This window comes from Xyrauchen texanus, chromosome 19 (assembly GCF_025860055.1).
Source record: "Xyrauchen texanus isolate HMW12.3.18 chromosome 19, RBS_HiC_50CHRs, whole genome shotgun sequence".
Taxonomy (NCBI): Eukaryota; Metazoa; Chordata; class Actinopteri; order Cypriniformes; family Catostomidae; genus Xyrauchen; species Xyrauchen texanus.
Genome location: NC_068294.1, coordinates 29,763,304 through 29,777,225, shown reverse-complemented (window position 1 = coordinate 29,777,225; position 13,922 = coordinate 29,763,304). Strand labels below are relative to the sequence as shown.

Genomic DNA, 13,922 nt, shown 5'->3' with positions numbered 1-13,922 from the left:
AAATGGAGAGATAACGAGAGCTAATGAGGGACAGGAGGATCGAGGAAGATGAAAGAAGCAGAGATGTTAGAGAGAGAGAGAGAGAGAGAGATAGAGGTGAAGAAGCAGATCGGAACGCATGGAGATGGGAAAGGAAAGAGAAGAGGAGAGAAAAGCTATCTCAGTGTTTCCTCCAAAATGTCTGAAACAAATAAAAGAGCTGACAGAGATGGCACAGACACACTTAGAGTGTCAGCGCTTTCCTTTAACTGAGAAAGAGACAGAGAGAGCCAAAGAGAGAGAGAAATTGAAGAGAGGGAGAGAAGGAAGGACCATGTCTGGGTGCAGGTGGAGGGGGAGATGGAATTTGACAGAAGAGAAAATTGATTTTCTGGGATGAGATTTAGGTGTGATAGGCAAGCACATGGAAGGAGAGGAGAGGGGCGGAGTTACTAACACATACAAACACACGCACATAAACACACAGTAGCATCCTGTGCATCTCCATATATTGGATCATAAAATAAAGAGTGTGAGACAGGTAGAGGGGGGCATGAAATATACAGAGGGGAAAATTTAGACAGGCACTTATGTGTATGAAAGTGTGCACATATAGTATAGATAGATACATATAGATTAACAAGTTAGTAACAGAGCTAATACCATAAAGAAATGCACATAAAGTGGTCCAACATGAGAGTAACACAGTTCTTCTATATTAACTTAATTCACTGCCTCATCCTGTGACTGACTGCTGAGGCAGTGATGGCTGCGGTCTCTGAAGTCTCTCTGCCTCAGAAGACTCACAATCTCACACAATCTCAGCCCATCTTTACTGCCATGTGAAGAACAGACAACACAGGCACACATCAGCCAGCGATAAAGAAAATGATCCTGCAATCAGCCCGAGACTGCTTGTTACAAAGAGCTTCCTCCCTCTCCGTGTTTTCTGCAACACCTCTGGAGTTCAGCAGACTAAGCGCTCCTCTCTAGTCTTTTTGCGATAAAACTTTCTTGGCAGAAGTAGAAAGGACACGGGTCGGGAAGCGATTCGGCTGACAAACTGCACAGAGGCCTCGGAGCATGGGGACCAAAATAAGCTCCACAGGCAAGAAAGAAACAACAGCCCCGCAAAACAAAGAGACATGAGAGAGAGAAATCTGGTGTCTTTCTGCTGTCACTCACATTGCTGCCGAATCATTCTGCCTCTTCCACATTAAAGCTGTGAATGTTGTCATGATTCTGCTGGTTTTCTGGCTGTGCATTTGTTAACTTTTTTAACCTGTTGAGGTGCAAGTAATTTTTAGAGATGTGGGTTTGCTGGTGTTTCTCTCTGTCTTTTGAAGGGTGTCTGTAATAATAATCTGTTCCCATAATCTGCTTGTAGGAAATAATTTTGTTACACTTTTTATGAAGCCTTTATACAATCACGCCAATTTATTGGTTGATGGTGCTTAAGCGATGCCCCTAGGGAGCTACGTCAAGGGCTCAAAAAAGGCACTCGCTTCATTGAATCTTTCATCAAGATTTTCTGTTCTTCAGTGTACGATTTTGTCTAAGCTCGTGTTTGTATCTAGTGACAAACATCGATCCGAGGATTATGAATTCTCCCTTTTGAGTGGCAAACACGTAATGATGTCATTTATACAGTGTAAATTTCAGAGCAAATTTTATTTGGTTTTTCCAAACATAACAAGGGTCCGACAGGGACAGCACTGGTTTTCTCTTCCGACAGCACGTCTTTGCACATTTCTACCGATCAGTCTGTTGCAAGGGGCAGCATTTGGAACCCCCAGTCAGACTTGTGAAAGTTATGGATATGGCCCCTCAACGGTGCACACTTTTGAATGATGGGTTATCCCCCGCTGTGTTTGATACCATTCTAAATGCTAGAGCTCCTTTAACTAGGCTATATAAGGTCAGCTGCCATAATTATATTGGTGTAGAGTGTGAGGTGAAAATCCAGTTCACTGCCCTGTCGGCACAGTGCTGGAATTTTTGGAGGAGCGTCTTGGGGCCGGGGTTTCCCCGGCAATGCTTAAAGTCTATTTTTTAGTGATAGAGGCTGAGCATGCGCTTATCAAAAGATTTTATGTGCAGGGTATCCAGGCTAAGACCTTTTTGTCCCTTCCGCTTTCTTTAATAGGATTTATCTGTTGTTTTAGAGGTGCTCTGTTCGAGCCCTTAACAACAGTCACTGATAAGTTTTTGACTCTTAAAGCGGCCCTGCTATTGGTATTAGTATCATTTAGAAGAGTTGGTAATTTGCATGCCCTGTCGATCAGTCCTTGTTGTATGAATTTAGCGCCAGGGTGTTCAAGGTGTTTTGGGCCCTGGAGAAGTTTTGACATGCCTTGACATTTGTGCATTTTTCAGTTGCTTAAAAACACATTAATGGCTAAAGTCTGATAACACTGTATTGTAGCCCACAGCACAAACTGGGCTACAATAATATGTGAGCAACATGTGTGTACATGTTTGGATTTTTGAGAAAATAAAGTTTATGCATGGTTTTTGAAAAACAAAATATTATATAACATATAAAACATTTGTCCACAAGCCGTTTGAGAACTGGAGCCTAGAGTTTTTGCTACAAAATCAAGTTAAAACCATCATGATCACTCATTCATACAAAACAATATAGTAATTGAACTTTTGTAAGACACTTTTAGTGTTAGAAAGGTCATATGTGAGGAGGCGTGAACTATCATGAATATTGATTGTAATTCACACCTGAGGAGAAAAAACACCCCTCCCCTGGGCCTATCAATGAGGAATTTGACAGAAAGAGAATGAATGTTAGGAGACTTAATGATCAAAATCAAGTTTTAAGTTAAAAGTTTATCTGACTGTAAATTTTATTTACATAAAGACTTAATTTTAGACCTACAATACCATTTTAAAGAAGTCTCTTCTGCTCACCAGGGCTGCATTTATTTGATCCAATTTTCAGTAAAAACAGTGATATTTTGAACTATTTTTTATAATTTAAAAGAACAGTTTTCTATTTGAATATATTGTAAAATGCAATTTGTGATCAAAGCTGAATTTTCAGCATCATTACTGCATTCTTCAGCATCAAAAGATACTACAGAAATCATTATAAGATGGTGATTTTCTAATATGGGCATATTTAAAATGCATTTTACTCTTTTAACCTGAACACATACACTCACCTAAAGGATTATTAGGAACACCATACAAATATTGTGTTTGACCCCCTTTTGCCTTCAGAACTGCCTTAATTCTACGTGGCATTGATTCAACAAGGTGCTGAAAGCATTCTTAAGAAATGTTGGCCCATATTGATAGGATAGCATCTTGCAGTTGATGGAGATTTGTGGGATGCACATCCAGGGCACGAAGCTCCCGTTCCACCACATCCCAAAGATGCTCTATTGGGTTGAGATCTGGTGACTGTGGGGGCCATTTTAGTACAGTGAACTCATTGTCATGTTCAAGAAACCAATTTGAAATGATTCGAGCTCTGTGACATGGTGCATTATCCTGCTGGAAGTAGCCATCAGAGGTCAGAAACAATGCTCAGGTAGGCCGTGGCATTTAAACGATGCCCAATTGGCACTAAGGGGCCTAAAGTGTGCCAAGAAAACATCCCCCACACCATTACACCACCACCACCAGCCTGCACAGTGGTAACAAGGCATGATGGATCCATGTTCTCATTCTGTTTATGACTCTACCATCTGCATGTCTCAACAGAAATCGAGACTCATCAGACCAGGCAAAATTGCAAATTGTAGCCTCTTTTTCCTATTTGTAGTGGAGATGAGTGGTACCCGGTGGGGTCTTCTGCTGTTGTAGCCCATCCGCCTCAAGGTTGTGCGTGTTGTGGCTTCACAAATGCTTTGCTGCATACCTCGGTTGTAACGAGTGGTTATTTCAGGCAAAGTTGCTCTTCTATCAGCTTGAATCAGTTGGCCCATTCTCCTCTGACCTCTAGCATCAACAAGGCATTTTCGCCCACAGGACTGCCGCATACTGGATGATTTTCCCTTTTCACACCATTCTTTGTAAACCCTAGAAATGGTTGTGTGTGAAAATCCCAGTAACTGAGCAGATTGTGAAATACTCAGACCGGCCCATCTGGCACCAACAACCATGCCACGCTCAAAATTGCTTAAATCACCTTTCTTTCCCATTCTGACATTCAGTTTGGAGTTCAGGAGATTGTCTTGACCAGGACCACACCCCTAAATGCATTGAAGCAACTGCCATGTGATTGGTTGATTAGATAATTGCATTAATGAGAAATTGAACAGGTGTTCCTAATAATCCTTTAGGTGAGTGTATTTGCAAGCACACGCTTTGTTGATGATAATGAGGCAGCCTAAACACTAGTTAAAATATAATCTAAACATTCATATTATTTTATATCATATTGCATATCATATTTATATCATACAGCATACAATTTAAATACCTGCTTTAGCTAGAACTTTCAAATTTCAATACTCTGAATCCTGGCTGGCAGGCAAGTCTGGAAACAGTCCCACTAGTAAAATATGTACGTTTATACAATAGCATGTCAACTAATGAAAACTAAATGACTTACTCGTCTGAAATTGTATCCTCGGCTGGGTCTAGTCTCTCTTCAAAATACAAACGTTCATCTGATTCCCGCTCTTCTTCTGAGGAAAATTGTAACTCTTCGTCACTATCCAAGAATTTTCTCACTTGTGTATCGTGCTCTTTTTCAAATGCGCAGAAAAGTGAATAAACTTTGTTTTTAAGGCACAGTCGGGGGCGTGTACCATTTGCATTGATCATCTCAGCACATTAGCGTATGAATAGCAGGCTCTGCTGGTGGGTGTGATCACATTAGAGATAAATTAGCTGAGCTAGGAGAAACTGTACATCGCTTTGTTTAATAGAGATTACATTGCAGGAGAATATTTGTTTTAAATTTGAATTATTTCATTTAAAAGTAGCTTTATTTAGACATATTTTGTTTGTGTGATAAGTATTCGCAGAGTTTCAGTTCATTTTTGTGACGTGTTTCAGAAATATGCTCACGAACACAGAGACTGCTTACAGCTCACCATTTTTATTTTCTTTATTTTACAAAAGTACACGGTTTTGTTGTTATTGTGAGTGTACACAAATAAAAGTAGACCCTTTATAGTCTCTAATGATGTCTTACACTTATCTGTATGCCCCAAAATGACGGAAAATTTTATGTTGTTTCCGCTGTAATGACAAAAAAAATCCAGCAGGACGCACCGACATGTCCGTTGACCCCAGAGGGTTAAGACCTTGTTTGAGCTATTTGTTCAAGGTTATTTCAACATAATTTCGCTCACAGACTATTAATTTTCAGGCTTTCTATCCTCCCCCATTTGAGTCATAGGAGCATGAAAGGTTGCATATGCTTTGCCCAGCCAGTGGCATAAGTCAGGGGTGTTTCGGTGTCCAAGAAAAAAGTCAAGTCTCATTGGCTTAATGATTTTAAAGCAATTTTAAGTGCTTATGAAGTGCACGGTTTACCTTCACCTTCTGGTATTCGTGCCCATCCTATGAGGAGCATGGCAGCCTCATGGGCTTTGGCTAGATGTGCGTCCTTGGAGGACATTTGTATGGAGGCAGTGTGGTCCTCTATGCAAACATTTGTTAGATTTTATAATTTGGATGATGGTTTGACTCCTGCTTCCCAGGTTTTCTCTGTTGGAACAGGAGTAAACTCATAATTCCTTCTTTTTTTTGGACACTTTAGCTCGCTTGTACACCGCTATATGCTTGCCACACAGGCCTAGACAGTTGGCAACTACTGTTCGAATGGCATGAACGTATATCGTTCCCATAGTGAAAATGCAGCTCAAGTTCCTACGAAGGGGAATGTCTCGGATACTTGGAACGTAACCCTGGTTCCCTGAGTGGGAACGAGATGCTGCATACCTGGCCATACTCTCTAGCAGCTGCATAGGCTTGTGCCCTCCTGCAGAAAATCTGACTTGATAGCGTGAAAGCGAGCGCCTTTATGGAGCCCATGACGTAGATCCCTAGGGGCAACGCTTAAGCACTATCAGCCAATAAATTGTCATGATTAGATAAGCGCTTCAGACCACATGACACTCAGATGGTAACCCATAGCGAATACGCAGCGTCTCGTTCCCACTCAGGGAACCAGGGTTTTGTATCCACACATATGCTGCTGTGACATACTGTATGTCATACTGAGTATCAGATACATCTCTCCTACAAGTGATAGATGGGTGGTCAGTCAGTCTACATCAATCAGTCAATAAAAATTACTTGGATGCCTGCAATTTTTTGAGACAAAATAAACCACTTCATCTTACTGTCTCTCCCTGTCTGTACTAGGTGTAATGGATCAATATAATTTTTAATTTTTTATTTGTTTGTTTCATTCTAAATAATCAGTGCTCTCCTTGTGATTGTAGCTCCCAACAGCAGTGCAAACTTGCTTTTGAGACTCAAAGCTTTTCCTTTTCTATCTACAGTATCTTTTCTCTTCCCATATGTCTGCACTGTTTAAACCCTCTTTCAATCTCTGTCTCTTTCTCTCTCAGCTATGAATCTGTTGGGGCTGAACTGGCAGCTGAAACCTGTGGTTGGTCCCCTGCTGAACAACGACTTGGGAGCAGGGCTGCCCAGCAACAGTGACGTAGCAACAGCGCCCTCTGGAGGCAGAGGTGAGCAGCACAGCCTCTGATTCTCAGCACGCAAATTCCCACACTCTCGTTGCGGATGAGGAAGACTTCTATATCATAACAGAATAATACACGCAAAAAAAAAACTAGATTAAAAAGAAAAGAAGGTGCTAAAATCTTGCCCTAAAATACTGCCCTGAATGCCTCGTTTTGATTTGTGGTTTGTAATTTGCTTCTCTGTTGTGCGTCAATGTCCCATCATGGTAGCACATTTATGCACACACACACACACACTCTCTCTCTCTCTGACTGCTTTCACAATCGACAAGTGACAGTATTCTCTGGGCTACATTTCTGAGGCTGTGTGACAAGACATAAGAAGTATATGGCAAGCAATTATGACATTTATTCCTTAAAACTTACAAGTATTGTATCTATTTTTATGTTACTAGTACTCATTTTTATTGACTAGTAACAATGCAGTTAGATATTAGTACTTGTGAATTTTTTACTAGTACATATTCAATAGGTATTAGTACTTATTCAATAGATAGTAATAATTATTCATTAGGTATTAGTACATTTTTATTAAATACTAGTACTTATTCAATATATACTAGTACTTATTCATAAGATGCTAGTACTTATTCATTAGATACTTGTACTTATTCGTTCAGCACTAGTACTTATTCAATAGACACTAGTACTTATTCATTAGAAAGTAATAATTATTAATTAGGTATTAGTACATATTTATTAAATATTAGTACTTATTCAATAGATACTAGTACTTATTCATTAGGTACTAGTACATATTTATAAGATACTAGTACTTGTTCAATAGATACTAGTACTTATTCAATAGATACTAGTACTTATTTTATACTATTACGTATTAATTAGGTACTAGTACATATGCAATAGATACTAGTATTATTCATTACGAACTAGTACTTATTTATTAGATACTAGTACTCACTCATTAGATACTAGTACTCATTCATTAGATAGCAGTACTTATTCAGTAGACACTAGTACTTATTCATTTGGTATTAGTACGTATTCATTATGTACTAGTATGTATTCATTAGGTACTTGTACTTATTCACTAGATACTAGAACTTATTCAATAGATTCTAGCACTTATTCATTAGATACTAGTTCTAATACATTAGATACTAGTACTTATTCTGAATGTATGTAAGATTATGAGGATATCTTTATTCAAACTGAACATTGCATGAACATGAGATCCTTTCAGCTATTAACATATTTGTGGTATTTTACATGGATTTACCACATCTATATTACCATATAGATTGAAATGGATCGTTATGATATGATTATAGGCTATAGCAAACCTGCTCTCGGAATGGTCGCATAGCATCAAAGAAAACAAAAAGAAAGAGAAATGAGTTGATTTTGGCTGTCTGTTGCATCAGTATATCATGTAAGATGTACTACCCCATTGGAATGAAGAGTAAGATTTTGAGAATATGTATGTTATTTCAATAATTGAATCATCAAATTAAACTTTTACTCATCTCTGAATGGGGAGACACTTAAAATTGTGTGTAAAGACAGTGAAGATTTGATTTTATGAAGCAGATTTTTTTTAATTTATTATATATTTTTTTTGCAGCATAAACCTTTAAAAAAGAAATACAAGGGAATACATTATCATAATGCACAACAGCCTTATACCACAAATTGTATATATCTGCATCACTAATCCATCAACTTCTTCAATAGAAAGTTTTGTTGTTGTTATTGTTGTTGTTGTTTGTTTTACAAAAGAAGATATTTTCATTTTCAGCTTTACAACTATTCTTTAGAGAAATCAAAGAATTGTTAAAGTTTCAAAGCAATGGTATATGAAGCAGAAGTCCCGGGTTGGATTAACCATGGTTTTCTAATAATATGGTCATAACCATGTTTTTTGGTGGAAGCTGTAGTTTTCATGCAATTAACCATGGTGTTACCACAGTAATATTATTAGTAACCATGTTTAATTTAGTTGTTACTTTAATATAAAATACCATGGTAATATATGGTTACTGCAGTAAAACCATGGTTCATTTTTGTAAAGTTATGGTTAGGTTTAGGGGTAGGGATGGTGTGGGACTCTAAATAAACACACTTCAGTGATGCCCTTATACTGCATGTTAGCATTTAATTAAGAGTGAATATACTATCTATATATATATACTAATACTATTCACACTGCAAAGAAGATGCTTTTTGTTGCTATTTAGCAGAGGTGGGAGCAAGTCACACATGTTCAAGTCACAAGCAAGTCTCAAGTCTTAAAAATAAAATCTCAAGTCAAGTCTCAAGTGCAGTGCAGACAAATCAAGCAAGTCAAGTCAAGTCAGTGACTCACCTCAAGCGAGTCCTGATGAGTTTCAAGTCAAGTTGAGTCAAGCCACAGTACTAAAGTTATTTTTTTAAATAAATATTTAGTTTTGCTCTGAAAAGATACTTACATACTTACATAATGAACTTTATATTCATTTTCTTTACATGAATTGTATAAGAGTAATGTGCTATACAATATATATATATATATATATATATATATATATATATATATATATATATATATATATATATATATATATATATATATATATATATGTATATATATATATATTAGTAAATCGTTAATGAACATGCACAGTATTATTATCGTGGGCACTTAAATACTGTTAATACTTCTATATACCTTATTATCTGAATTGTTTAGATTTTTAGAATTAACTGGTTAATATGTATATAACACTGTGTGTATGCTGTGTAAAAAATGCAGTCAGATTTTCACAGTGATCTAACAAAAATGGCAGACGTGGTGAATGAATATGCAAATTTGCTCTCTGACAGTAGGTGGCGCTTATGGAACAGCAGAAATACAGCTGTTACCCTGGTAACGCCTGTACATAAAGCAGCCCTGCACTTATAAACAATACTGTATTAGACATTATACGGAGGTAAAATGAAAAGAAAATTCCATCGAAACCTTTCTGAAGACATTCAGTTCCCTTCAGTGATACATTTATATAAAATAGTCATAAAGGTATTGCATTCAAGAGCTTTAATTAAAGGCTTCAGAAGTCATAATCACTAAGAGAACACTTGGATTTCATCATGAGTCATTCTGTGTATTTTATACTACTTGTCACGTTTTAAATAAAGTGTTGTGACTGCAAATCTGTTGTTTTTATATTGCCAACAAATGGTTATTGTATATTGTTGACTGTTGAGAAGGTTTAGAAAAGGCACACACACATTTATTTCAAACTTGTCGCACTACAAAACATGAGATTAATCGTGAATCATTTTCATTTACTGACAACCCTCAAACATTTGAACAGTAATTTTACATATTAATCTTTCTGGATAATGAAATGATAATTAAATGATTTATTTACCTTTCCTTGTGGTTTTTGAAATGTCTGATGAAATTCGAGGTTGTGGTGTTTGTATCGGATAGCTTTTTTTATTCATACAGTCCAGTTTGAAATCTTTATATCCAAAGGAGATTGTTTTGTGAACTGGACAATGATCTGTCATTTTGGCGCATTGTGAGTGCAGCGTTAACTGGGCAGATGCAGATCAGTGGTGCTGGCGAGTTTACATTTTTGCATATTAATTAATTAATGTCGCAATATTTTTTTTAAATGCATTTCATTACTGTTTATAAGTTATTGAAAATAATAATAATATAAAACATTCAAGTCATTGTCGAGTCATGCAGTTCAAGTCAAGTTAAGTCTCAAGTTGTTGGATCTCAATTCAAAGTCAAGTCAAGTAATTTTCTTCATTTAGTCAAGCAAGTCACAAGTCCTTAAATTTGCGACTAGAGTCAAACTCGAGTCAAATCATGTAAATCCAGTCCCCCACCTCTGCTATTTAGTGTTAATAGCATCTAGTCTATCTCTATTTGCACTTAGCTGCCTTTGTATTACTATTATTACTCCATAAAGAAAGCACATTTTAGTCTTTTAGTATTTATTTTTTTATTGGAGCGTGACAAGAATAGGGAAACTAGAGCATGACATTTGAATATAGTAAAACACTGAAGTAAAAGATACAAATACAGCAAATTAAAAGGTATGGTAACATGGATAAAAATTGACAGACAGGATGGACACTGCTGATCTAATTACAAGTTGAAAGACCTAAAATGTTCACACCCAATAATTCCCAAAATCTGCTTTAACTGTGTGGCTGTTCACACATTACAATTCTTATGTCCAAAACAGAAAGACTGATCAAAACGGAATGGAACTGAATGCAGTGGTCACGATTTGCCTTTTTCAAAAGTTAAACCACTTTCAGTTTTACTCACTGACTTAAAAACACAATGCTCATTAACTTTGACAGCCTTTGGTTGTTTTCATTAATTATAAAACTGAAGTTCTAATGCATGTTAATTTTTTTTTTACATTTTTTTACCGCTGTTAACATCATAACAGATTCATATCTAAGGAATGGGTGGAAGCGCAACATGGTTTTCAATATGCAATGTTGCCCGTTTATTACTGAATGATGGATGATTTAATAATCAGAATCATAATTTCTACAAACGTTATTGAGAGTTCCATGAGAGGTCAGCAGTGGCAAAAACATAGAATACATGAATGCATCCATATAGTGTAGAAAACCTGTCACGGATATTAATTATGATACAGGCTCAAATTTGTGCCCCTGCAGAGTGCAGAACTCTAACACAGATCTGACCTTAACATTTTTTCTTTAATTAACATTTTATTACTGCTTGCATTTACTTAATTTGGCATAATCTGCACAAATGCAGATTTCCTAAAGACAGCTGCACCTTTGTTAGCTTGAACCTGATTCTGGGGTAAATTTGTCTTCCCTGATGGGAGAGAGAGAGATAGAGAGAGAGGGAGAGAGAGAGATAGAGAGAGAGAGAGAGAGAGAGAGAGAGAGAGAGAAAGAGAATAGAGCCAAGATTACTTTTCATTTACATTAATTATACAGTTTATCTACCAATATAAAACTGAATTTAGAATAGAACCAATAATTTTTTAACTTGCCATTGTATAGGCCTACTTCATTATATACAGGTGACAGGATTACATATTTAAAATACAAAATATAAGTAACTGTATTTTACTAAAATTACAATTTAAATATTTGGTAATTAGAATACAGTTACATTCAAAAATGACTTTGATTATTGAAGAGATTACTTTGCATTTTATTGCCACTTGTTTCATTTACTTGTAATATTTAGTCCTTTCAGATGGAAAACTTTTATACATATAAATTATGCGATCCAAAGTGCATTTGAACAGTGGTGAAACAATTTCTTATGATGTGTTGATTCATACGAGCAGACGGAGAAGTCAATAAATCAAATAAGCGCTGATGCATATAGGCAGATTTTTTCCTCCTAGGAATAATCTGAGGTTAGATGGAGTGCAAAAATGTATCAATTTATGATTAAAAATGTAAAAGATTATGAACACAGAATTAAGCATTCTCCTCAGAAATAGATGTTGGTTCCATCCCTAAATACATTATTTGTAGTTTGTTCTAATTAGTTTGTTGCTGTAATCATAAAATAAAGTGTATTGTTCTGTAATTCATTGCACATAATCTGTCATCATGTGGTTAATCCAAAGTGTCATCATGAATTAAAAAAAGAATCTACAATATAAATATAAAGTAACTGACTACAATTGCCATTTATAATTTAATTAGCAATGTATTGTATTACTGAAGTATGTGTGGGATATATAGAAAAAACATGACACCTTTTTTTATTTATTTCATCATGCTGCTCAGCAGTTCTGTAATTTCTGTGCCATTAATTGTTCATTCAGTAGCATTGATGTTTCAGTTTTCTACCACAGAGTGTCTGTAGTTTTACTGGGAGTAAAATTGATACTACACTTTTAAGAAAGAGAGTGACAATGTATTTATATTTAACATACTATTTGCATAGTATTCAAACGTTCTCTGGAAATAATACTAGTACCTATTAAGTTTGGGATATCTGTGGGCTAAATAGTTACTAGTCATTCAAAATTAAGTACTATTACTTAATAAAAAATTAAGTAGATATTAGTCACTATTAGAATAAGTACTATTATCTAATGAATAAGTACTAGTGCCGAATGAATAAGTAATAGCCATTTTTGAATAAGTACTAGTACCTAATAAATAAGTACTAGTATCTAATGGAATAGTTACTAGTCACTAAAAAAGTGCTAGTAACATAAAAATAGATACTAGTAAGTTTTAAGGAATAAATGTTAAAACGGCTTGCCATACCAAGTAACCATGTGATTAGGTAGAGCAGCAAGGTAATGTGAGTTGATGGAGTGGGGAATGTTATTATTCTCTTTTGAAACAGTAAGCAAGGATAAACATGCAGTAGTAGCCTATGCTACAGTCAGTGTTGTCATTATGTGCATTTTTAATTTTGCAAGTGGCTTCCAGTTTATAATCTTGGAAATATTAACAGTATTGCATTTTTAATCCAATTTTGTTCATCTTAACTCTTGACTCTTTTGAAGTTACTTCCTGTTCATTTGTCACACTGGAAATGAAAGGTCAAGTCGAGGGCATTGCATTGCGGCATACAGTATTCTACTAAATTTAGAATGCCATCCAATTATTCTATGCATAACAATGGGCCCTTTTCACATTTCCTGGTTTGTAACTCAGAAGTAATCTATAGCGGGCTAAACTTTTATAGCGGTAAATAGGAAACCACCTTAAATATCATTTTTTGCATCCCCATTTGCTCAAACAACTATTACAATTCCATGACTTTCCAAAAGAAGACACAAAGAATGATGTTATAAATTTAAGAAGTTTAATTAAAAAATGTAAAAGATAAAAACATTTGCTAGATTTAATTGCTAAATAACATGGAAACACAGCATCACAGTCTGTGAAAAGGGTCAATATCCATACTGTACACATTATAAGCATAGTATGGTAGTTTGCTATTCTGAACATCACACCCAGTATCCTAACTCCACATAATTAACCCCACTCCAAACTCAGAGTTGAGTTAAGACCTCGCTGGCGAGGAATCAAACTCTCGATTAACGTTGCTTACCATTGCAAACACACTTATACTCACTCTTATATGCTCACAAATCTTTGGCTGTTCACCCATCTCTTTACCAGCTCGCTCTGCCTCTCTCGGTTATGATCAAACATCCTCACAGCTTCGCAGTAAATGCCTTAGAAAGCACCACATCACCTCGTATGAAGGACAAACACAGCCTTTACAGCAGGCAGGGGCCAGTCACATCCTCACTCATACACATG

General features: G+C 36.1%; 1 protein-coding gene across 1 annotated transcript in view; it reads left to right on the top strand.

Moving 5' to 3' along the window:
- Positions 1-13,922, top strand: part of LOC127659897 (teneurin-2-like) — a 333,843-nt gene that overhangs the window by 277,563 nt on the left and 42,358 nt on the right. The window contains exon 7 of the mRNA XM_052149875.1: positions 6,528-6,650. Coding sequence (XP_052005835.1) covers positions 6,528-6,650 — 123 coding nt within the window. The remainder of the gene's footprint in view (positions 1-6,527; positions 6,651-13,922) is intronic.